Consider the following 25,655-nt stretch of genomic DNA (forward strand, 5'->3'; position numbering starts at 1 on the left):
AAGAACATCATTCCACACTGATGTCTTTATCCAACTGTCTTCCAAACATAAATGGATACTGCATTTTTTCAAAAGCAATTTCTGCTTTTCTTCTTTTTTTTTTCAATAAAAAAGCTTTGTTTCACTTCCCTTTTCCTGTTTATTTTACTATCCTTGTAATGAATCGTCACAATTAAGTTGCAATAGTATATGTTACTCTTCTTAAATGATGACAGATATTACATTTAATATCCAGCTATAATAAGAATGTCAAACATCTTGATTGTAATTCTTAATGAATCTGCAGTTCCAGTTTTGTAGAGTGAAGACACTAAATAGGTCACTATATTCAGAGAAACAGTAATCTATTTTTTCTGTTTTATTGAAAATGTTTCAATTTTAGAAATAGGATTTATTGTCAGAGAAATACTGTTAAGGGAGAGAAAGTGCTCCAAGCCAGACATAAAATGTATGTGAACAGTTATATTTTTCCAGGAAAGAGACCTATAGAGTGCAGCTGTAATGAACATGGCTAGACCCGTGAGCTTTCAACTTGAGCCAACACACTTCTCTTCAGTGTCACCTTTCCATCTGAATGATGTCCTTCTTTATAGAACAACATTTAGATTTCCTTTGTTACATGTTGTAATCTCATTCACTGATTTGCTTGGCAGGAAACAGTTAAGGACAATTCACTTCTTTTCATGCCAAATGTTCTGAAGGTGTATCTTGAAAATGGACAAACCAAATCTTTCCGGTTTGACTGCAGCACTTCAATAAAGGTAGGCTAGATATACCTTTGTATGCAACAGCAAAATTCCCAGTTAACTCTTTTTGAGACCTTCAGTAATGACAATTTACTTGCAGTGCTTTAAGAACAAAATTACTTGTGTGTTCAGTTAGGGTTGGACTCATAGTTCAGAGATAATGAGGTTTTGTTCCAGTTTTCTGCTGCTAAAACATATTGTATTGTCAATGAATAAAATGTAGAAGTGATCATTTAAATGTGCCTGGAGTGCAATTAAAATTATGTGGTCCTGTCATTTTGTTATGCTGCCAAATACTAGCATGATTTGTCAGCAAAAGTCAGGAGCTAAGAAGATTAAGATGTTGGTTGCTAACTGAATATCATCTAGTTTGTCATCCAGTGAACCTGGGATGGGATATTGTAGGGTTATGCTAGTGATAAATTCCTCGTCTTAAGGTAATGCCCTCTATGCTTTCCATAATGCATCTGATGTAGAGAAATAAGGAGGTGAAGCCCTGGCACACCCCTGAGGCTGCCATGGAGTGTCTGTGACACTGTTCCATGCAGGTTTCTACACAAGAGGCATTGTTGGTGTCTCTCTGTGAGTGCCCTGGAGCATGGTAGGAAGCAGGACAACCAGCACTGTTGAGCTTGCCGCTAGTCTCTCAAGCATTTTTATTTGGGTGAGCTAGTTTTAACATAGATTCATCACCAAATCTAGTTTTCCACACAGTAGCATGCATGCTTGCAACATTGAAACAAGAGAGATGTATGGCTGAGAATGATCAGTGAAGGCTGGGGATGCAGTTTTCAATTGCAATGCCAGATTTTGCTGTCTCTAAGGGTTGCAAAGTGATACATATTTGAAGAAAGACTGCTTTTCTGCTCCTTGAGACTCAGCGGTATGCTCTATCAGTTAGAAAGCAAGGAGAGTGGTTTACCAAGGTAAACAAGAGGAAATTTACTCCAGTCTGAGCACAAAACAGATACTGAAATTGCACTTTAAAATGGGCTGCAATATCTGTTTATAGGTCGTGTATATACCTTAGGCATAAATTGAGTGCAGGTAATGGATCCAAGCCTCCACTCTACAACCATGGGAAACTGAATTCCTTCAGTCTGTTTGAGAATTTGGTTGGGTGAAGAATTAGGAGACATGCTTCATGTAGATAGTGAGGTCTACGTACACTTCTAAGGTCCACAAGCCCACTTCTCAGTATTTTCTTTTATAAACATAAAAACAACCAACCTGTTCCAGGATATTTTGCATCTGATAGCTGGTCGCATTACATTCGTTTTCAGTAGTTCTGTCATGGGTGTGCTGCGCACTGTATGACCATATATCTAACCTGAAGTCATTTGCAGAGATTCTCACGTGGGCTCAGAGACCTACCTGTATTGATGTTGTAAGCCTGATTTGGCCTTAGTCATTCTGACTTTTTGTAGGAATAATTTCCTATCCATCCAATTCAGGCAATTATATATTCCATAGCCTGGACAGCTATATATTGCATATTCTTGCGTGTATGTGTGTATGTGCATATTTCTCATTGTGGATGGGTGGTATAGATTGCTGCTTCTTTTCCTAAACTGAAGTAGATGGACACCAGTTGAGTCAAGGCAAATGCAAGGTTTTTTCCACCATTAGCAGTCCAATAACTCACAACTTAACAACGAGAATGCGACCAGTGTCTTACCTGCAGTCCTCACCTTCCTTATTGCTGGGAGGCAGCATCTGGGCTGACTCTTAAGTTGTCATATGAGAGAATAGACCAGCAAAAAATTTGGTTCAGTAATTCAGTGCCTGTGTGCATTAGCATCATATTTTAAAAGGTACACGACAGCTAGCAGAAAATGGTGCCACTATTACCCCCTCTTAAAAACTTACAATTAATATTATGTCTCTTCAAGTTGCTGTTATGCCACTTGTCTTTGAGCATAGTTTAGGAGTATAAATAAAAGTGGATTTAGTGTGTAAGAAATAATTTCTCCATTAGTCAGAATGGTATGATATTAACCTTCATTATTTAGAGTGGTTGCTGCAATCCATTAATGCTCTCATATATTCTTTACATTGTACAGAGTTGTCCTCATCCTCCTACATACATTTTTCATCCTTCCACAAATTTGGTGTTGATTTTCCATAAACACACTGTAATTGATCATTTAATCTCAAAACACTTAGATTAAAATTCATCATTATCTCCTTAGTTAAGTTACATCCATCTGGATGCTAATGTATATCTAAAAATCTTTTGGATAGATAGAAATGTTTTAATCTTTTCACCAACATGTGAAACTATTTTTAAATGATGGGTTATTATATATTACCTTTTCCTACTACATTCACTAAAGTGAAAGATACCTTACCAGATGATATTAATATTAATTAATTAATTAATTCTTACAATATAAATTAATATTTACAAAGTGTAACAGGAAAGTAAACTACGGATTGATTGAATGGTTTTGTGAGGAGGTTTGTTTAACTGTCATTTTAGAAATGATTGTTCTAAAATTAATTACCCTTGGACATAATGCAAATGTGAAAAAACTCATTCAAAGTCTCTAAAAATTGGGTTTATGTGATAAATTAACATGGTCCCAGAATTTACAACTGTTGTTCTGCACAGGTGTCATCATCATTGATATTTCTGTGAGCATTTAAAACTCAAGAATGTCCATTAAACACAAGTATCAAGAAGTGGACTTAAATAACACAACCTTGCCATAAGAACAAATGAACAAATCAAGGCCATTCATTTAATTATTTTGTTGAACATATACATTTGGTTTCTACTGGTTGATGGCCCAGTCTCAACAATAAGTGAAGAGAATAGCAGCAAGATCCTGTCTGCTTTCCTCATGGAGGGATTTTATTTCCAGGGAGACAGATGTGATTTAGGAGCCACACAAGTATAACTTGCATGTTAAACTGCACAGAAAGTTGTCCATTTGCAGCAGTTCCATGTATATATTTTTCACCTGCATATCTGATACCATCTGAGAGATATTCAAATATAAAGGTGCTGATTTTTTGCTGGGTGAATGTGTGCAGTGTCTAGTATACTCATGCGGAACAGGCACGAAATGTGACCGTTCTCCCATTTAACATCTGGGCTTCCACACTGTGCTGGATACATGCAGGGCTTGTGGCAGTGAAGAACGGGGTCTGAAGCACTTCATGAATTTAATCACATTTTATAAATCCTTTGTCAATTAGGATGTCATCTTAACACTCCAAGAAAAGCTTTCCATCAAGTGTATTGAACACTTTTCCCTGATGCTGGAGCAGAGGATTGAAGGATCTGGAACGAAACTCCTTTTGCTACATGAACAGGAGACTTTAACTCAGGTTTGTGTAATGATATGTGAAAACAGATACTAATGGGAAAGACTAATCAGTAAATTATTCATCTTTTTAATTACTCAAGTGAGTTAACTGCAAGATTTATAGTTAAATACAGTCTATCAAATAGCAGCAGTATTTAGACGTGATTGTAAGGATCAAGTTCTCACAGAAAACAATTATTTTTCTATTATATAGACATCATATTTCAATGCTTCATTGGGCCATTAAAAAGATTTTAAAAGTTCATTAAAGATCAGACTGAAAGCTAGACAATACTTATCAAAGCTTCTTTTCATACTGTATGTGGCTCAGCTAATAAATGTTCTCAACAGCGGAAAAATTGGTGGTAACAAAACTGAGAACCACAGTCTGCCCAAATTCCTTTAAAAACCTTATTTTGATCTTTGGTTCCTGTCTGATTATACAGATCTGTATCTGGGTGTCAGGAAATAATACTCTTTTTGATGAAGCCAAGTTTGGCTTGTTTACGCTGCAATACATTATGTCACTTCAGTGATGATGAATTATGACCCAGAAAATGCTGGCGTGACTTTCTTCCTTAAATCAGGGACGTGTGACTAGAAGTAAAGTTGCTTCACATTTCCCAGCAGAGAACCCTGATTTTAGCTGTTTATCATTTGGCCAAGTTTTTTAGATGAAATTTTCCATGATATTTTTGTGTTTCAGCAGAACATTAATATTTCTTACATCTCACTTAAATTTTGAATTTAAAAAAAGACAAATAGATTCTTAGATGAGATGGGGGAAAAATAATTTAAATACTAGAATTCTATTGATCTTGTAACTAGAGTGTATAATGGTATGAAGAAGCTTAGTCTACCAGATAATAGTCTTTGTAGCATTTTCTAACCTTTAAACACTTGACTTTGCCATGTTAACATTTTTTCTTGTGGTATAAGCTACCCAATGAATGCAGAATATCCAGAAGTACTCAATACTGGCTCTTCTGGCCCAGCTCTCTCTCTTTGAAGTAATTGGTAAAATTCCCATTGAAATCAGAGGGATCAGAATAAACCAACACAGTGAGCTTTCAAAAATCCTGTCCAGAGCTTTTAGTTATACATACGAAGTCTGCCTAGATACTTAGGAATCAGATCAGAGATGATGTGAAATAAGATACGTTTTGAAAATGGTTAGGTCAAAATGAAGATTTTCATGGGGAATTTTTAAAAGCATAGTTTTATCAATTAAAAAGGTTGATTGTAAAGTACACTGGTCTCAAACTGCATTAGCCTAATTAAATAAACCACATAAATGACATTAATTCTGAGGGTTTCTTCTTTGAAGTTACTGTAAATTCAGCAATATTTTAATTTGCCATTATAGTGTTGCTGCTGACCATGACTTAAAATGGTTATTGGATCGTTACTCTTTCATCCAAATATGCATTAGCTATGAGGTGGTCCCATGTGAATATACCCAGATTACGGCATTACATGCCTAACAAAGTTTTGCTGACCAATAAGCAAAGTGGTCTTTTTCATTTTGTAATGTATTGGGAGAGATCTGTCTTGCTCAGGAGTCTTGTTGTAGGTCTTTTAATCCAGAGCAACCCAGAAAAATTAAAAAGACCCAACTTCTTGCTATTGTCTAGTGGATTAAAACAAGCAAGAGAATAATAGCTGCTAATCTATACTTCTAAGTCAGTCTAAGAAATAAAATACAACCTCCCCCTAAAAACCTTCTAGCCCTTCTCATTTATGAGTATTTTGGTCCTGCTGAAGCACGACTCAGTTTGTATTTCACTTGGATGGCTTTCATTAAAGTCTATTTTCTCTGTCCTTTCACTCTGTTTTTGAAGGAGTGAATTTCGTTGTTTTGAGGTTGAGCTCTATTGGGCAGTCATGCCTACATGAGTCTAAAAGTCTTTCCACAAGATTATATAGATGATGTTCTTATGTAACAAACTTCCTAAGAAGCCCATGGCAAAGCTTTTTGTTGGATATAAGTATTTTTCTTGCTACCACGTGGCTCTGGAACACGGTCATGGTTCCTGAGACTACAGACTGCCTTGCATGGCCAGGGCTGCCAAGTTCTGATATGACTGTTGTACTGTCCTAGGTGACCCAGAGGCCAAGCTCGCATAAGATGAGATGTCTTTTCAGGATTAGCTTTGTCCCAAAGGATCCCATTGATCTTTTAAGAAGAGATCCAGTTGCTTTTGAATATCTCTATGTACAGGTAAGTGAAAGCATGGCTATTTTCAGTGTAAAGGAGAAAAAAAAAAATGGATGCACGCAGTAGATATATATACATTGATATAGATTTATATCTCCACATAGAGAAGCATGGCTGCAGTAAATCCTGGCTTTTATTTTTGCTGCATAAAGCCAATGAATGCACTTGGGGAATGTGCAAATCTTTATCATCTGCAAAGTCCCTTCCTTCATAAGTCTCTCCAAACAGAAGTGCTTTGATATCTTTCCAAAATATATTTGGCTTTAGAAAAGAGTGGAGCTGAAGTAATTGCTAATACTTACTTCTGGTACTGTAATATCAGACAGAAATGAGGTCTGAAAATGAACTTCCAGTAAAATGGATGAGAAAACTGATGTACAAGCAATGAGGTTCTCCTGAGTATCTCACCAGGTAGAATCCTGCTATCCTTAGTCCAGATACACTGATACCCTCCTAGCACACTTCGTGACAGAGGGTTACTGTTCTCTCCAGGAAGGATGAAGAGAGCTTAGATCAAAATGCTCATGCCTTCTGCTCTTTGGCAGGAGTTCTTGTGTTCTTCAGAAGTGCCCATACCCTGGTGAGCATCTGGCACCTCTGAGAGCAACAATCCTACCTTTCAGCATAGTCCAGCCTCTGTGTTCAGGGTTATTCTTCATGCAATGTTAATTAAAAAAAAAAAAAAAAAAAAAAAAAAGTACTATAATTTATTTTTAGTACAAGATTTTTGAACTTGATGCTCCCTCTACTGGTTCTTTGGCAGAGCTGTAACGATGTGGTTCAGGAAAGATTTGGACCAGAACTGAAATATGACATTGCCCTGCGGTTGGCTGCATTACAAATGTATATTGCAACTGTGACCACCAAGCAAACTCAGAAAATCTCCCTCAAATATATAGAGTAAGTTGAGAATGCAGTGTTGTCTTTAAAAGTGAACCATTAAAAGTAACTCATAGATTTTTAAGGTTGTTTCTTTAATATGTCTATATGCATGCACCAATTTTAGGTCCGTTCTTTGTCACTGAAGTTGATTCATGTGTGTTAAGAGCTGTCAGTATGGACCTTTTGGTCTATTTACACTTTGATCATCTGTTTAGGCATGTGGAAGCCTATAAATGTAAATAAGGTTAACTCGCTTTATGTTATTTAATGATCAGATCTAAGTTTACATGGTCTGAATCATAAGGTTTTAATAGAGATTATTATAGCAAGATGCAGATGATTTTTAGTTCAGAGGATTATAGGATTTTATATTCCATTTGTAATATTTCTTAGATACAGAAGTATCTCAGTAGGAAACTTTTTTTGTTAGATTACATGTGTATGTAACTACAATGCAAAAGAAAATTTCCAAGGTGCAACTGTGTGTATATCTGCTTGAACTTAAAAAACAAAACAAAACTAAACAAAACACAAAATTTTGCCGTTGTTTTGTTGCTTAGTTTTCTTGCAGAATGGAAATAATTGTTGTACACTAAATCTTATAGGGTTTATTCACCTTACTGAAGATCATGTTATATTGTATGCTGTCAATGAATCAGAGGAAATAGTTAATTACAAGTGAAGAGTCAGTCTTCTATCAAAAGGTGTGATTCAAGCAGAAAACAAAATTCGATAAAAGGAGCAGGACTGATTGTTTTTGAGGGGGAAAAAACACACAAAACATAAGTGACAAAGACAATGTCTGGCTGGTTTGTATGTTCAAAAAAAGTAATAGAAAATAAAATAAAATATGATGGTGTTAAATCTCCTGTGATTTTAATTCTATAATGGTACTTGCCTATGTAATTAAGAGGTGTTTAATTTATTTTTTGATGGCATGAAGGAAGAGATAGAAGGGGTAAAACTGAGATTATGTATCATTTTAACGTATATTTTTCATAAGTAATATATAGTTTGAATGTAGAAAACTATGTTATTTTAAAACTTTGGACTTGATCAGCTCTTCTGTTTCCAGGTGTTCTTTCACTTGGCATCATAGTCACCAGTCTTTAGATAAATAATCATCACAGGAATGTGAAATTAAATATATACCTTTTATTGCAGAAAAGAATGGGGATTAGAGACTTTTCTTCCATCTGCTGTGCTGCAAAGCATGAAAGAAAAGAACATAAAGAAAGCACTTTCACACCTTGTCAAAGCAAATCAAAACCTAGTTCCTCCGGGTAAAAAGGTATTACATTTGCATCTTAATGGAAAATATGTTTTAAAGAAAAGAAAGGGTGGCATGCATGGGAAACGTTTAAAATTAATCCTTCAGAGAAACACCTAGCCATTATATTTTCAGAGGTTTAACTTTTGGTGCTCGGTACAACATAGCCAAGAACAATTAAAAATAATGAATTATACCCCAACTAAACTATCTTCTTATCTTGAGAATGCCCGAAAACTGGTTATTAATACATATTTTTAAATTCATTTAGCGCTTCCTATTGACGGCATGCTTGTTAGGAAAGTTATTGTTCTCTCTCTGATGCTCTCATCTGAACAACATTAACCTACGTGCCTTACATAAATGCTGTTTTTCAGGATTGTTTTTCATCATGCTGTAGGTAGAGACTTTTCGCTGGCCAAGATCTAACTGGATAGATGATGCTTCTTACAGTAAATGACCCTTCTTGCTGTTGTAAAATGCTTTTCTTAGCACTAAGCTAAGTAAAAGACAATGTCTCTGAGAAATGCCTTTGTTACACGCATACAGCTGAGGCTGCTTTTAGACACCATAATGAGGTTTCTTCATGCAAGTCATCTAGTCTCTGTAGTCAATGAGAGAGAATCAGGCACTTCTAGGGAGTAATTCATCCCATCCCACATTAGGAACCAAAAATAGGTCAGATGACTTGTGTCCTAGAAATGCCTATTTCTCCCCATGGACTATAAAAAGAACCTAAGAGTGACTAGTTGGGACAAAAAATGAGTTGGATCCCACTCCATGACACTTCGTTTCTGAGCAAAAGAACCCCAAAACACCCAGTGCCTGAGCTAAGGTTCATTGTGATCAGCAGAAATTTTGCTTGGAAGTGTCAGATCACATCATGACTGTGAAAGTAGCTCTATGTGTTTGGCCTGGGATGCTCAGGAAGAAAGGCCACCTTTTTTGGCTGAAGTGCTGCATGTCTCCTGTGCTGCTGAGCCTACAGATGGATATTTATCGTGGTAGTGTAAGATTTGGTTTATTTTGGAAGCCATCACTGCTGCAGGCATGGCAGGTGATAACAGTGGTATCCAGGATCAGTTCTTGGTTAGAAGACAGGTTGCAACCATCTTTTCCTGCATCAAGCAAACGTCATTGGTTTTGCTTCAGTTTTTTCTAATTCGAGCTTTGGAAATACGTTGTGTGCCCACCTGCTTTTTTTACCAGGTAGGTCTCAGAAACAAAGGATCTGAGCTCATTGTCACCTCCTGACTCACTTGTAGGTACTAACCCAGAAACTGATTTCCTTCTGGGCTCTTCTCTCCCTCCACATGAAGGGAAGCCTGTCGTTCTCAAGATTCTCCTGGTTTTTACAGCCCCTGGGTATTTCTGCACCAACTGAACAACTAGTGAAGTGAAAGGAAAACATTTCCACCAGTTGCTCTGCTCTGGATTAATTTCCACCTCTGTGTCTGGAAAAACCTTAGGATGGGGACTCTTAAAATGCTGTTCAAGATCAAATAAGATTTTGAAAAAGAAATATGGAATAGCAATTGAGATTAGCTTGTTTTATCTTTTAGAAGTCCAGATATAAGGATTTACACCAGGGAGGTATAAGGCTTGGGTCCAGACTGTTTGGGTGAAATAAATGTTTTCTTGCTTCCATTCTGTCTCAAAAAATATTTGAAAGTTATTTCTTTTTAAATAGGTAGCTCAGATGAGAAAAAAAGGAGATAAATTATGACATGTATTGCATGATGTGATCTTATGTATTGGTCTACTGTATTTAGTTTTCAGATTTATTCCCTACTAAATATAGTGGAAAACTTTTACTTTAAAAAAACAGGAAATGCAGTAATGAGGTGGAATAATATGCCATATGCCACAAGTACTTAGCAAAATGTAATAAACAGAGCTGACAAAAGCAAATTCTTTGTTCTCTTTCTCTGTATAGGTACATAAATGCTTAAGAACTGATGGTGATTATGAATGGAAATCTGCTGTCTAGCCTTGAAATCCCTCAATGAGCAGATGTTTAATCTGAGTAGTTTAACATTTTCCCTGCTTTGGAGCATTTTTGATGTTCTTGCAGTGCTCTGATCCGCCCATACCCAAGTCTTCAGTGCATTTTAACTAAATAAGCAAGATCTTCATTTTGAGAATGAAACTGTTTCTCCTTATCTGAAACTCAAGCATCTAATGATTTAGTTTCAGGCTCTGAAGAGATGTTATTGCAGTCCATTCTTCTTAGACTACATAAATACATTTGCTTTCTGAATTTGGTAATGTCATGATTCCCTCATCTTACCCCTGTTTCTCCCTCCTCAGCTATCTGCTCTGCAAGCCAAGGTGCACTATCTCAAGTTCCTCAGTGATCTACGATTATATGGAGGTCGTGTTTTCAAGGCAACACTAGTGGTAATATTTCTCTTGAAATAATCTTTCCCTTCTCTTGATTTTTTTTATCCAAATATATTTTTGCAAAAGCTGGAATATGTAATTTTATTTACAAGTTTAGGTTCTATTCATACACTTTAAAAGAATTGTTATTTTGATCCAAATAGCTTTTTTCTTTTAATCTTGAAAATAACATTCCAATTATAATTTTAGTATTTGCTGGAGATTTAGAGATACATTAGCAACCTTTTGGCAAATAGCACCATCCAATTAACTATGGAATACTAATATTATTACTCTGCATAACTCTTAATGACAAAGATTTTCTTTTATCAGAAGCAGATTCCATCCATCCATCTATCCTTCTTACTGTCCATTTAAAAATTATAGTACAGTCAATATCCAGAAGCAGATTCCTTTACTTGTTGTTTTTAATAATGAATCAAGTATGCTCTTCTATACTGTATCTTCTTAGAAAAATGTAGTAATCTTTAATGCAGAAATTCCATGCAAATGTAGCTCCATGAAAATGAAAGAAACCTGAGGTGACTGCTGTCACTATGCAGTATGTATCATGTTTTTTACTTTTGCCTTCTTTCTGCTAAAGCAGGGAGAAAAACGTTCAGAAGTGACTCTGTTAGTAGGGCCACGGTACGGCATCAGTCATGTAATAAACACCAAAACAAACCTGGTGGCTCTCCTGGCAGATTTCAGCCATGTGAACAGGATTGAGATGTTTACAGAAGACGAAAGCACTGTTAGAGTTGAGCTGCATGTCTTAGATGTGAAAGTAAGTTTGTTGTTGATATATATTGATATAATATCTTTAAATAAAATGTGTCTTTTTTTTTTTTTTTTTTTAGTATATGATCAAGCTATACTGTTCTAAACATTTTCATGCCAATATTCTGAGGCTGCATTTTAGCTTTATTGTGGTCAGAGTGCATGTAGAGTACACCTTGGGCATTTGATGGTCCTCTGGTGTACCAGACTGGTCCTTTGCAGCACTTGTTTTCTATTTTGATTTTTCTCTTGGCTGACCCCAGGCGACTCACTTTGTTGCTGTCTTCCTTGCTTCTTGTGTTGCAAAAATGTGATGAAGAAATCGGCCTTCTTCTAAAGCTCCTCGAGCCCCTAGAAGCTCTTTCTTGTGTAACAGACAATATTCTCCTAGGGAATCGCCAGCTTCATCAGACTTGTGTCCCACTTAAAGTTCACTGCAACTAGCCTTGTAGCAGTTACCAGTGAAAAAAACTGTAAAAATGCAAGGTTTTTATCTGAGCCCTTATAATTCCAGGTCAGTGCTTTCCTGTACATAAGATACTCATAGATGCTTTTCATCTGCCTATAGTTATTTAATTTCTCTTGAGTCCTACTTAACACTTTTTATCTGTGGCATCTAGTGGTGTGGTTTCTATTTTGTTTTGAAGTGAAACTTCGTATGCTGTCTAGAGCATCAATCAGGATAATCAGATATTGAAGGAAGAGTTTTCATTATATGTGAAACTTAAATATTCTACTAAAATAAATAGAGCCTAAGAGTTCTTTTTGCTTAGCCAGCTATACACAAAACACAAGGAATATTTAACTAAGCTTTTGCTTTTAATGCTTTAGGTGTATTGACCTGGAACTGTTTCCATGTATTTAAGTTAATGAAAAAAACATTGCTGTAAATTAATCTAGCTGTTCTTTGACAACAACTTAAAAGAAACTTACAGGTTGGTGAACACATCATCTATTTCACTTTACTTAGCAATGATAATATCTGAGGATCCCAGGCTACTTCATGTGCATTACCGTGCTAAACTCAAAGCCCCCTTGTGAGAAAGCTGTTATCCCCTTTTTTCAGATGGAGAAAGTAATACAGAAATTAAATTCTTCCCATCTGCTCACAGGTAAAATGCAGCACTGTATGCCATAGTATTATATATTACTATGATATTGTGGTGTTGTTGATGAAGCCTTCTACAGACAGTTGAGAGCAGCCTCACAGTCACAGGCCCTGGTTGTCTTGGGGGATTTTAACTTCCCTGATGTTTGCTGGAAGGACTACTCGGCCAGCCAGCCACAGTCCAGGGGGTTCCTCCAGTGCACTGATGATAACTTCCTCATGCAAAGGGTGGAGGAGCTGACTAGAAGAGGTGCACTGCTGGACCTCATCCTCACTAACAAGGAGGGTCTGGTTGAAGCGGTAAAGGTTGAGGGCTGCCTTGGTTGCAGTGACCATGAAATGGTGGAGTTCAAGATCTTGTGTGGCAGGAACAGAATAGCAAGCAGAATTGCAACCCTGGACTTCAGCAGGGCAAACTTTGGCCTCTTCAAACGATTGCTAGGGGAAATCCCATGGTCAAGGCTGCTTGAAGGTAAAGGGGCCCAAGATAGTTTGTTAGCATTCAGGGATTGCTTCTACCAGTCTCAAGATCAGAGCATCCCCACATGTAGGAGGTCAAGGAAGGGAGCCAGGAGACCTGTGTGGTTAAAAAAGGAACTGCTGGGCAAGCTCAAGTGGAAGAGGAGAGTTTATAGATCATGGAAAGAGGGGCTGGCCACTTGGAAAAACATAAGGCTGTTGTCAGAGGGTGTAGGGAAGCAACTAGGAAAGCTAAGGCCTCCATAGAATTAAACCTGACGAGAGGGGTCAAGGACAACAGAAAGAGCTTTTTCAAATACATGGCAGATAAAACTAACACCAGAGGCAATGTAGGCCCACTGATGAATGAGGTGGATGCCCTGCTGACAGAAGATAGAGAAGGCAGAGATACTGAATGCCTTCTCTGTCTACTCTGCTGGAAGCTGTCCTGAGGAGCCCTGTACCACTGAGGCCCCAAAGGAAGTCAAGACAATGGAGGAGTCTGCCTTAGTTGATGACAACTGGGTTAGGGAGCAATTAGGCAATCTAAACAACCATAAATCCATGGGTCCAGATGGGATACACCCGTGGGTGCCGAGGGAGCTGGCTGAGGTCATTGCTGGACCGCTCTCCATCATCTTTTCTGAGTCTTGGGAAATGGCAGAGGTGCCTGAGAACTGGAAGAAAGCAAATGTCACTCCAGTCTTCAAAAAGGGCAAGAAGGAGGACCTGGGTAACTATAGACTGGTCAGCCTCACCTCCATCCCTGGGAAAGTGATGGAATGACTTATCCTTGGTACCATCTCAAGGCGTATCAAAGAGAAGAAGGTCATTAGGGGCAGTCGACATGGCTTCACCAAGGGGAAGTTGTGCTTGACCAACCTCATTGACTTTTATGAGGACGTAGCAAGATGATTAGATGATGGCAGAGCGGTGGATGTGGTCTACCTTGATTTCAGTAAGGCATGTGACACAGTCTCCCACAGCATCCTTACAGCTAAAGTGAGGGAGTGCAGACTGGATGGTCAGGTAGTGAGGTGGACTGTGAACTGGCTGAAGGAAAGAAGCCAGAGAGTTGTGGTCAATCGGGTAGAGTCCAGTTGGAGGCCTGTATCTAGTGGAGTGCCTCAAGGGTCACTAGTGGCACCAGTACTATTCAATATATTCATCAATGACTTGGATGAGCGACTAGAGTGCCCTGTCATCAAGTTTGCTGATGACACCAAGCTGGGAGGAGTGGCTGACACACCAGAAGGCTGTGCTGCTGTCCAGCGAGACCTGGACAGGCTGGAGAGTTGGGCAGGGAAAAATTTAATGAAATATAACAAGGGAAAGTGTAGAGTCTTGTATCTGGGTAGGAACAACCTCAGGTTCCAGAATAAGTGGGGGAATGACCAATTAGAGAGCAGCGTAGGGGAAAGGGACCTGGGGGTCCTGGTGGACAGCAGGATGAGCATGAGCCAGCACTGTGCCCTTGTGTCCAAGAAGGCCAATGGCATCCTGGGGTGTATTAGAAGAGGGGTGGTTAGTAGGTCCGGAGAGGTTCTCCTTCCCCCCTCTACTCACAGAATCACAGAATGGCAGGAACTGGAAGGGACCTCAAAAGCTCATCTAGTCCAACCCCCCTGCCAAGGCAGGAACACCTAGATGAGGCTTCAGAGCAATCTGTCCTCAAATTTAAGTGGAACCTCTTGTGTTCCAGTTTGAACCCATTAGCACTTGTCCTACCTTTGGTTGTCACTGAGAAGAGCTTGGCTCCATCCTCGTGACACCCACCCTTTACATATGTGTAAATATTAATAATGTCACCCCTCAGTCTCCTCTTCTCCAAGCTCAAGAGACCCAGCTCCCTCAGCCTTTCCTCATAAGGGAGATGCTCCACTCCCTTAATCATCTTTGTTGCCCTGCGCTGGACTCTCTCCAGCAGTTCCCTGTCCTTTCTGAACTGAGTGTCCTCCTTGAACTTGCCCTGGTGAGACCACACTTGTAATATTGTGCCCAGTTCTGGGCCCCTCAGTTCAAGAAGGACAGGAAACTTAAATTTGAGAAGAAACTTTTTCTCAGTGAGGGTATCAGAACACTGGAACAGGCTGACCAGGGGGGTTGTGGAGTCTCCTGCTCTGGAGACATTCAAAACCTGCCTGGACACATTCCCGTGTAACCTCATCTAAGTGTTCCTGCTCCAGCAGGGGGATTGGACTAGATGATCTTTTGAGGTCCCTTGCAATCCCTAACATTCTGTGATTCTGTGATTCTATGGGTTAAGATGAGTGTACTGTTTCCCACGGAGGTCTCTCCACAGGATGTCTCTGGCCCTGGAAATAAATATAGGCAGATCTCTGGGCCAAACTGTTCTTTTCCACAGGAACTGTTGCTCATTATAAAAGTCTGGAGAAGTGAAATTTTGAGTTCCCTAGGTGAAGATAACTATTGTAGAACGGGTTTTATGTAAGAAAGTATACACAGCTCAAATCAAAATGATCATTTTGAAATGTACTACAGTAGAGTGACTTTGCAAACTCTTTGTTCATTATTATTACCTTAATCTTCATAATAATGAAAGACATTCAGATGCTGAATGATTTTCCTCTAGCCTAGATGCTATTATAGAATGTGAAGATTCATTCCACTTTCCTTAGCTTTGAATAGGGCATTTGAGGTAACCTGTTCCATTTTGAAGTTTGTTTTGACCCACTAATTTCCGTTTCCTTACTTCGAAACTGTAGCGTGAAGCATACTGCGAATCATGGCATCACACTCCATCATTACGAAATTCAGACCTTTCTCATCAGTAGAGAGACCCAAAGTGAAACAGAGAAAATAGGAGAGAACAAAGCGTAGTGTTGCAAATCAAGAGTTTCAGAATTTGATGTTTAATGTGAGAGATAAGTTAGGAGAAAGATTTTTCTTAATTGCATTACCTGTAAATGATATTATTCATTATATGTCAATTGGACTAGATGATCTTTTGAGGTCCCTTCCAATCCCTAACATTCTCTGATTCTGTGATTAGAATACTGGTACTGCCTTATTGCAAACCATGTATAGCCCATGTCCTTGCATTTTTGCACAAATCCAGAGAGACTGGCATAGTGTTAAAATTGCAAATCTAGGAGGCTCTGGGTGGAATTTGAAAAAAATTACCTCTCTGTGGAGCATGGGTAGGTATTGTCATGGTGTCCTGTGTAGGAGATGCAGGCACACACAGGTGGGTATTCTCAGCTGAAATTTTCATCCCTTGGCCTACCCTGCAGTAGCAGCTTCATATATCCAAATTCTGAATATGCCAATATAAGTCATGTATGCCAGTATTTTCTTATTGAGTAAATTAATAAACAGTTTGGATTTTTATATTAGTTTTGGTTCTTTTTGATGTCTTCTCAAACGTATCACCTGGCAGAAGCAGGCAATAAAAGTTCAGCTGTCACAAGACTATTCCATAGATTAACAGTAGTTCACAGCACTGTTTTCAGCAATCTGAGATTTCTGTGAAGATCATCCATTTCTGTCTGTCACCACAGAAAATTTAAGATGAACATGGCATTTCAAATGTTAGATTTTAGTAGTCACTCAGAAGAACAAAGATAAATTAGTCAATTGTAGGATTAATTTATAGTTAACTTCTGTAGCTATAGTTGAATGCTTTGAAAGAAGCATGTACTAAATAGAACCTCAAACTGTGGCACAAAATACTTCAAAGAAAATAAAAAGAAAAAAAAAAAACCCAACACATAGATCTTTCCATGTCGCTGAGAACTGTTCATACAACCTTCAGGACACTGGGGTATTTTGGCATAAAATGCTGCAGCACAGGCATTTAAAAAATTAACAGACCTATTGTGGGTTGAGTAGTAAGCTTAGATCATAAATTATGTTTTGGCTACAACCTCCACCAGAATCAGTTTTCTTTTTACTAGCAAGGAGTCAAATAAGTTGGAGAGCCACCCCCTTGCATATAATGTTGCCTCTTGAAAAGATTATACAGGTCCCCACATCTGTCTTTTGACAGTGGGCTTTGCATGCTAAATTATGATAAATTGTCACAAATGTCCACATATCTGTGAGTGACTACAAGCTGTAAGTGATAAGATGGATAGTCTACAGTATAATTTCTGTCTATGTATCATGGTAAGGACTTCAGTTTGATTTGCTTTCTAGGAGCTGTCAAGGCTAACCACCTTAAAATAAATGTGAGAAGGTCACCTTTTGGTGTTAAAAGCCATGAACAAAAGGTTTAGGCAAAGGAAAACATATTGTGGCAAAATAAAATGGAATTAAAGAAAGTATGTTTCATGGGATTTCTCAGGTTTGATTCTCACTAGCATAGAAGCCGTAGTTTTTCAAACTTCTGAGGTCTCATAGTTTTCTGTTAGGTCTGACTGTTTTATCATCTAAATACATTTGTTTTCTTTGCTGATCTCCCTTCTGAGGTTCGTTCTCCATTCTCTTTGTCTCTGTTTATCTGCTTATTTTTTCGTCACTTCTCTTTCCAGTAATGCCAGGCCACAAACACTGAAATATTTTAAGCTGTCATTGCAATATTCACTGTCACTGTGGTGTGATGATAGCTTCAACCTCACTACTGTATTTTCTGAACCTGAACTTTTCCTGACTCTGTTTGCTTCCTGTGTTTTGCTTCTTTACATGTGCTTAGGGCACCTTATTTTCTGGGAAGGTGCAGGTTCCTATACTACTGCAAGACTCCAGCATCTAATGTACCAAGTTCTTAGCCCTTGGCAGTTTCACAGTAACAGTAAACTGTGCTTTGGTGAGAATAATGTATTTATGCAAGAAAAAAGTCAGAGCAAGGGTTTTAAAGTGGTTAGCTTCATTTGGAAAGAACACAATATCGATAGTTAAAATGTCCAGTTGGACTTCTACCTTACTGCAACTGCAGTCTTTTCTATTTAGTTTGATACGGTTTGATTTTGGTACTGAGGAAAAATAAGTTCTTGTGTGTATTTTTCAATCTGGTTTTTGTGATGTAATTCCTTTTGACTCCATGTAGTAGTATTGTTGGCAGGTAAACAAACTGAGGACCTTAACCTTAACCAAGACTTGGTTGTATTCTTATTAGCCTATTACTCTACTGATGGAGTCATCGGATGCAATGAATCTTGCTTGCCTAACAGCTGGATACTATCGACTGCTGGTTGACTCAAGGCGCTCAATATTTAACATGGCCAACAAGAAAAATACAGGAAGCCGAGAAACAGGTATGTTAACCATGGTCCAATGTATAAAGCAGAAGCCAGCTTAAGCCAATGCACCTCCAGATATTAATAAAGACAAGGCTATGCCAAATGAGATCTGATTGCTGACTCAGACCTAGCACCACATTATATCACTTCAGCTTTATAATGTTGTAATATTCCACAGATTATAGCATCCTAATGGTAAAATAAAGCAGGTGATGAATGTCTTTCATACTGTAGTTAAGCAGATGCATGCTCCCTGTGACTGTTAGTATTTTATATGCCTATATCTTTTATAAGAATTCATATGGTGTTGGAGAAACCAGCTGGGGATTTTGATTTGTGTTACTATTCGTGGAATAACATTTGTACCTAGCTGAGCTTTCGTTTTGTACTAAGGTGCAAAAGTACCATTTAAACTTTAGGTCTTTAAATCAACAGGTATTTAATTTAGAGCAGAGTTGAGTCTGAAGGTGCTTTTCTAAGTGTTTGATGGCCCAGCTGTCCTATTCAGGGTGTTTGTTGCTCAGCATTAACAAGTTATTGTTTAAAAATTGTATGACTTTGCTCTTTGATTTCACAGTGTTGATTTTATTTCATCATGCTGTAGGAACTGAAAATAGAGGGAAGCATAATCTCCTTGCTTCTGAGTGGAACTGTATACCAAAAACTACCACTTTCCTGGCTGAAGGAGATCAAGAGACTCAAATGCCCTTTGCTGATCCAAAACAGAAGACTGTAGATGTTTCTGAAAGTCTGTTATGTCAAAAAGAACACAGACATCTGTACATAGAAAATACTTACAGTTCAGTTGAATTTGATCAGCATCTGACCAAGCAAAGTGACCCCACTGAAGCAGAAGAAAGCAGGAATTTTAATCAGCCTTCACTGCTGTCACTCTCAGGGTTGGAATCTAGCAAGAAAGCACAGGATTCCTCCAGGGGAGCAAAAGTTTCCTTTATATTTGGAGATCACAACTTGGATGGTATCAGTCCCCAGACTCTTGGCTATGAAAGGCTTTTGGATGAAAGTCCAGAAGTACTAGAAAAACAAAAAGCAATTTATATTAGTAATGCCAATGACATTAAAGGCCTGGAGTTGTCACCAGATACTGAAAGCATTCAGTTTGCTACAAATTCTGTTTACGCAACTATAAATGATGGTAAAATATTTGGAGCTGCAGAAGGCATAGAAGAGCCTTTGCTGCATGACATTTGTTATGCAGAAAACACAGATGATGCCGAAGATGAAGATGAAGTAAGCTGTGAAGAAGACATTATGGTAGGAGAAATCAATAGGCCTGCTCTTCTCAGTCTTTCTGGTTCTAGTGATGACATTATTGATTTGACTTCACTTCCACCTCCGGAAGGTGATGACAATGAAGATGATTTCCTTTTGCACACCTTAAACATGGCCATTGCTGCTCCTCCTCCTGGCTTCAGGGACAGTTCAGATGAGGAAGACTCTCAGAATCAAGCTACGCAACCTAGAGACAACAAGGAGCAAGCCAGTGATCTAGGCAATGATGACATTCCAGTGTCGCTTATCGATGCTGTCCCTACTAATACAGAGGGGAAGTGTGAGAAGGGGCTAGATGATGCTGTAGTCTCTACTCTTCAAGCACTAGAAGCTTTGGCTGCTTCAGAGGAACAGCAGACGAATGACAATTCAGGTTCTTTCACCATAGTTACATTTATTCATTGAAAGTCATTCCATCTCATCTATTTAGCTTTGGAAATACTCCATTTCATGGGGGTTGTTTTTTTCTTTTTTGGTTTTACTTTTTTTTTTTTTGCCATCATTTTGCATACATCATATTCCATATTATATAATGGAACTACCATTGTGTTACTAAACTACCTGTCCCGGGAACTGTGCAATAAAGTCAGAGTATTCTTACAAAGCATATTTTTGTCTCTAACACAACCCCTTTGCTTGTCACTTATCCAGGTGCTTCAGCTGCTGTCATTTAATTGACTCTTATTATTTTTTGTGGCTTGCAGGTGTAGCTATCCTGCGAGCATATAGCCCTGAGTCATCTTCAGATTCTGGCAATGAAACAAATTCCTCTGAAATGACTGAAAGCTCTGAACTAGCTGCAGCACAGAAACAGTCAGAAAACACTGCACGTATGTTTTTGACCACAAGTGAAGGCTACCAACCCCTTGTGGAAGAGCAGACTGAATTTCCCATTGGTAAGAATCAGGCTGGAGGGCCGGGCATGAAGTCCTCCCAGCCTTTGGCTTGTCATCAGGCCACAGAGCTACAGTCAAAAGTTGTGCCTTCAAAGCAGATTCTTCATTCAGATAACATGGAAATGGAACCAGAGACCATGGAAACAAAATCTGTCACTGATTATTTTAGCAAATTGCACATGGGATCCTTGGTATATTCTTGCACTAGTAAAAGGAAAAACAAGATGACAGACAGTGAAGTAAAAGCACCCTCTGATGGTAATGCTACTGTGAAAAAGCAACAGGGAACTAAGAAAGCAGAGACTGATGAAGACCTAAAAGCTAAATTTGGAACACTTTCAGCAAGAGACAGTCAACGCTTGAGCACTTTTAATGTGGAGAGAACTGCCTTTCGCCAAAGATGGTATGCTGCTGATGATGGGGCAGCAGATAAGCCAAGCCCAGAACCAGTGAACGGGAAGACTTTTCCAAGAGTTCCTGACCTTGGTAAAACAGAAACTGACTGTAAGGATGAAGTGAATCCTGAGGTGGATCATGATGATACCTCGGGGCTTAGCCAAGGTGAAAACTTTCTGTCAGATATGACTCCTGTGTCTTCAGCCAAAGACCTAAATGATGCAGAAGATACCGATTTATCTGCAGATGACCATCCTTCAAAGCTTCCGGAAGCTGAGCAGAGCGTGGCTAGGCTTTGTGAATATCACTTGGCTAAGCGCATGTCATCTCTGCAAAGTGAAGGCCATTTCTCACTGCAAAGCTCTCAGTGCTCTTCAGTGGATGCAGGATGCAGCACAGGCAGTAGCACGTGTGCTACCCCCGTTGAATCTCCTCTTTGTACCTCTGATGTAAAGCACATTATCTCTGACCCATCAATGAAGGGCATTGCCTATATTCCAGCAGATGAAAGAGCTGCCATTCTTCCAAACCATGGAACGACATACAAGGACCTGCACCAGCAGCCTGAAGCTGTGTGTCACAGAATGACGGTGCCTGGCGTGCATTCAGCAATTAATGCTGAACCACTGTTTGGCACTTTGAGAGAAGGATGTCATCGGATCCCCAAGATAAAAGAAACTACAGGTACAGCAGTAATAAAGCGTTTCTTATGTTTGTTTTTAAGGCTACACATTAAGATTGAAGCCTAGGTGCGATGTTTCCATTATCTTTACCTGAAACTTTGGAAGTGCCTCCAAAATCTATAGTCACATGAGTCTCAGGATACTTGTTAGACTAGGAGATGACTTCACAAGGTATATTAATGTAGGAGAGAAAAATCTGTGATTGATTAATTATTTATCTTATATGCTATTTTAACAGATTGTCAAAAACATGTCAATATGAATAAAAAGCTCTACATGTGAGGATGATAAAATGTCAGTATCTTATTAAGCATATGTTTACTTCACCATCTGAGAGTAGGTGTGTCCTTAAAGAATAATTTTCATATAGAAATATTACTGCATTTTTAAGTTCCAATTTTAAGAGATTTGATGAACTTATGTTATAAAAAATTTGCAGTTTTTCAGAGATAGCATTGGAAATGCTTTCAGTTTGGTTTTAAGTGTTTCCTGGGTTACGACCCATATGTAGCAGTAGTGTGTGAATGCACGAACATCCAAAAGTGGAGCAGACTAGGAACAAGAATGAGAGATGTTATTTCTCTGCCAAAAAAATACATAACCAGACCAAAATTACCATCAGTACAGCTTTCCATACCCTCTCAGGTATAGTTAAAGAAAATATTTTAATCTGGAAATACTCATCTAATTATTTAATTAAAAATATCCAATCCTTATATTGGGGGAGGTCTAGGAAATTTTATAGATAATTTTCTGTTCCTTTTTTTTTAAACAAGTCTGCTGTGGTGGAAGGAACAATTAACTCTTCATAAGCTGAAAGTTGTTAATAGGTTGAAGTACAAAAGACATGAGGAACTAGCAATGAATTTTTTGTGAAATATTTTGAGGAATGGGGAGACCACTGGGAAGTACCAGGAATCCACTTGTCCTGACTGTTAAAGATATTTAAAAGTTCAGTCTCTGAATATTATCAGGGTGATGCTTAATTATTCTGTCTGCTCTTCTACTACCCCTAGTGTAGCTTTCACAGAGCCTGAGAAGGGAAGACAAGGAGGCATGCCTACAGCTTTTCCTAGACAGCCTCTAGCTGACTCCATCATGCTATCATCCATGCTATCAGAATCAAAGGTGCCAAGTCAAAATCAAGACTCTTGTGACATTCCCAAAGTAAATCAGGCTTGTGGGACAACGGTTAGTTTACGGCCATATGACATGATGGGAGGAAGCCTCAGGATGCCACACAACAGGAAGGTGCTGAGACGCAGCAGCAGCAGCATCATTGGAGGATCTGCAGGCATTGAGATGCTGTTTGAAAAGAAGGAAGCCGGAGCCAGCTTGAAATGCTTGGACACCACCCGAAGGGACGAATCCAAAATGGAGAGAAGTGTGGAACTCCCCTTGGGCAAAAAGCTGTCAAAAAGTTATTCCCAGAGTTGTGTGTATGTCAGCACTGATAGGAAGGACAGTAAGAGGTGTTTGGGCACAGGTGCCAGTCAGAAGAACTCCAAGCAGTGTCGAACATTGCCCTTGCGGAAGCTGAACACCAGCGCCTGGAGGTGTCGTGGCCCCTTTAGCTATTGTTTCCTAAGCAGAGGAAATGATGACAATGATGATGAAGATGATGGAGACAGCCATCAGCTTTCAGGTCTCTTCAAACCTCAGCTCCCATGTGAGCTTGCAGAACCAGTCAGTCAGTCATTTTCCAATGAAAATGAGCAGAAAGTCTTGGAGTCCCCGGAAGCTGCTGAGCCCCTGCAAGATGAGTCAGTCAACGTTCATGAGGAGAGCAGTGCTGACACCCAAGGTGGCCAAATTGATGTGAATCTCAATGATGTGGCCTTCGATGCACGAATCACACGAATAAACGTGATGAAAGAGAAGATGTATGCAATGCCTGATGGATTTATTGCAGCACAAAAGGATGCCAATGAGCTACTCTCACTGGTCCGAGCAAGTATGGGCAAGAGAGAAGATTCACATCCAGAAACATATGACCTTAAACTTTCTAAGTACAAACAACTGTTATCTATGGAATCGAGACAGTTGGGAAGTGCCTGCAGGAAAATGGCCATGGCTGATAAAAGCCCTGAGGAAATGCTTTTAGCTATGACTTCCAGCTTTCAAGTACTCTGTTGCTTAACAGAAGCCTGCATGCGTTTAGTTAAAGTTATGAACTCTGAAACACAGCAGCAGGAAATTATAGCTAAGATAGACGAGGTTGTAATAAACTACATTTGTCTTCTGAAGGCTGCAGAAGCAGTGTCAGGCAAGACCTCCAGTGATCCTAGCATTAAACTCTTGGCTCGACATTCGACTACCATGGCCGCTATTGTAAGCACACTAACACGTTCTCTTAAAATGCTTTTAAACAAATAAAATACAAAAGTCACTTCATAATCTACCTTTGCAAAGCCATACATAAAAAACTTTTAGTTACTGTATGTGTATGAACTAATGTAACAAACTCCGCTTTCTCTGTATATTTTGTTATTTTATATAAAATAGGTATGAGATTAAAAAAAAAAAAAAGTTAAAAAAATGCTGAACACTGACAAAAGTAACAACCAGACCTGTCCTTCCGTTTATACAGAAACAAAAGCCAAAAAAACCCTCTCCCCAACACCAGAAAAATGAACAGAAACAATCCCATATAGGAGCAAATAGATGTTTGGCTATTTTTCATATAGTCAAATCTATGGTTGTACGAAGTGAACTTTTAAAGCCTGTTATGTCAATGAAGTTGTTTTCTGTTTCATCCAGGTTTTCACTTGGAGAATGCTCCATGTTTAGAAATGAGAAATTAAATCATAATGTATATAATACAGTATTTAATGTTTTGAAATTATAATTTTTAAGCATTGAAAATAGCAAAAAGACATTTAAAATCCAAGAGACTATTATAACTTACTAGAGAATATATATATAATAAATGACTCTTTTGTTCATATGGCCTGAATTACCTGATTCTTCTTTTCTTGGAAGTTCTATATTTAAAAAGAAAAAAAAAAAAAGTTGTATTGACAATACCAGCTTCAGGGGATATCTGATCTACTGAAAATTACAGTGTTGCATTTCAGATGGTGAAGGTAACTGTGGAAGACCAAGGACACAGAAATCAGAGAGGAGTCATTCTCTCTGAAATCAAAGAATCATAGAATCATGATGATGCCATACTGGTCAGACCAGAATGTATAGGGCAGGTCTACACCCTCCTTTCCCTATTGAATGAAAGAGAGGACCATCAGGAAATTCCTATGCTGTTTACTGTTTCATCATATATCTATGGTGCATCTGAACAACATGAACTGCATCTATTTTGTTAAATATTTTATACTTCATATTTTATGATTCTGAATGTTTAACTGTAAATAAGTTAGAAATAAAATGAAGTTTTCAGAATAAAATAAATATCTCTGAAATATTTCCTGCCAGAGACAATTCTTCTCTGAGTGATGACAAAGGCAATTTGTAATATCTCCCATCTGAACCTTCCTGGAAAACATTTTGTAGTCTTGTGTTTGAGAGGCAGTCAAAGCAAAAGCTCCAATTTTCACCTGGCAAACAGGCTTTCACAAGAGCTTCTGTTAAACCTTTTGGTCACTGAATAGCAGCAGCCCTTGTGGAAAGTGCAGAATACTGTTCTCCAATCTGGTGTAGGTAATTTTCATATGTTTCTCTTAATGTCACATGCAAATAATATAACTGCTCTGTTTTGAATATTTACCTGTTCAGCTGATGTACATGTGAAGCTTTCTCTGCTGAACCAGAGAGACTAAACCAACAAAATTAAGTTTTTGCCAAATAAGTATTTTCTTGCATGGAGTGATGCACTTCACCATGAAACCAAGACACACTTTTTCCTCCAACTGCAGAGAAACACCTCCAGAAATATAATATGAGAAGCTTAATCTGTTGTCCATAGAAGAAAAATCTGGTGTCCTAGACCAATTCACTTAGGTTGTGAACCCACACTTAGGTTGTGAACGTCAACTCAGAGGTAGGCTGCAAGTTGAATTACATTGGTGGT

At 38.5% G+C, this 25,655-nt stretch overlaps 1 protein-coding gene across 2 annotated transcripts in view; it reads left to right on the top strand.

Annotated features, from left to right (window-relative positions):
* FRMPD4 (FERM and PDZ domain containing 4) overlaps window positions 1–24,383 on the top strand; it is a gene marked incomplete at its 5' end in the record, with an annotated part of 306,730 nt that extends 282,347 nt beyond the window's left edge. For both annotated transcript variants that reach the window (XM_080348475.1, XM_080348476.1), the window contains 11 exons: window positions 654–761; window positions 3,951–4,082; window positions 6,162–6,281; window positions 7,042–7,178; window positions 8,325–8,451; window positions 10,741–10,830; window positions 11,417–11,599; window positions 18,237–18,375; window positions 18,965–20,026; window positions 20,358–21,629; window positions 22,650–24,383. In XM_080348475.1, the coding sequence (XP_080204601.1) occupies window positions 654–761; window positions 3,951–4,082; window positions 6,162–6,281; window positions 7,042–7,178; window positions 8,325–8,451; window positions 10,741–10,830; window positions 11,417–11,599; window positions 18,237–18,375; window positions 18,965–20,026; window positions 20,358–21,629; window positions 22,650–24,004 (4,725 nt within the window). In that variant the 3' untranslated portion in view covers window positions 24,005–24,383. The remainder of the gene's footprint in view (window positions 1–653; window positions 762–3,950; window positions 4,083–6,161; window positions 6,282–7,041; window positions 7,179–8,324; window positions 8,452–10,740; window positions 10,831–11,416; window positions 11,600–18,236; window positions 18,376–18,964; window positions 20,027–20,357; window positions 21,630–22,649) is intronic.
* Window positions 24,384–25,655: the final 1,272 nt, after the last annotated feature.

Source organism: Nesoenas mayeri, assembly GCF_963082525.1.
Source record: "Nesoenas mayeri genome assembly, chromosome: 1".
In the NCBI taxonomy this organism is placed as follows: Eukaryota; Metazoa; Chordata; class Aves; order Columbiformes; family Columbidae; genus Nesoenas; species Nesoenas mayeri.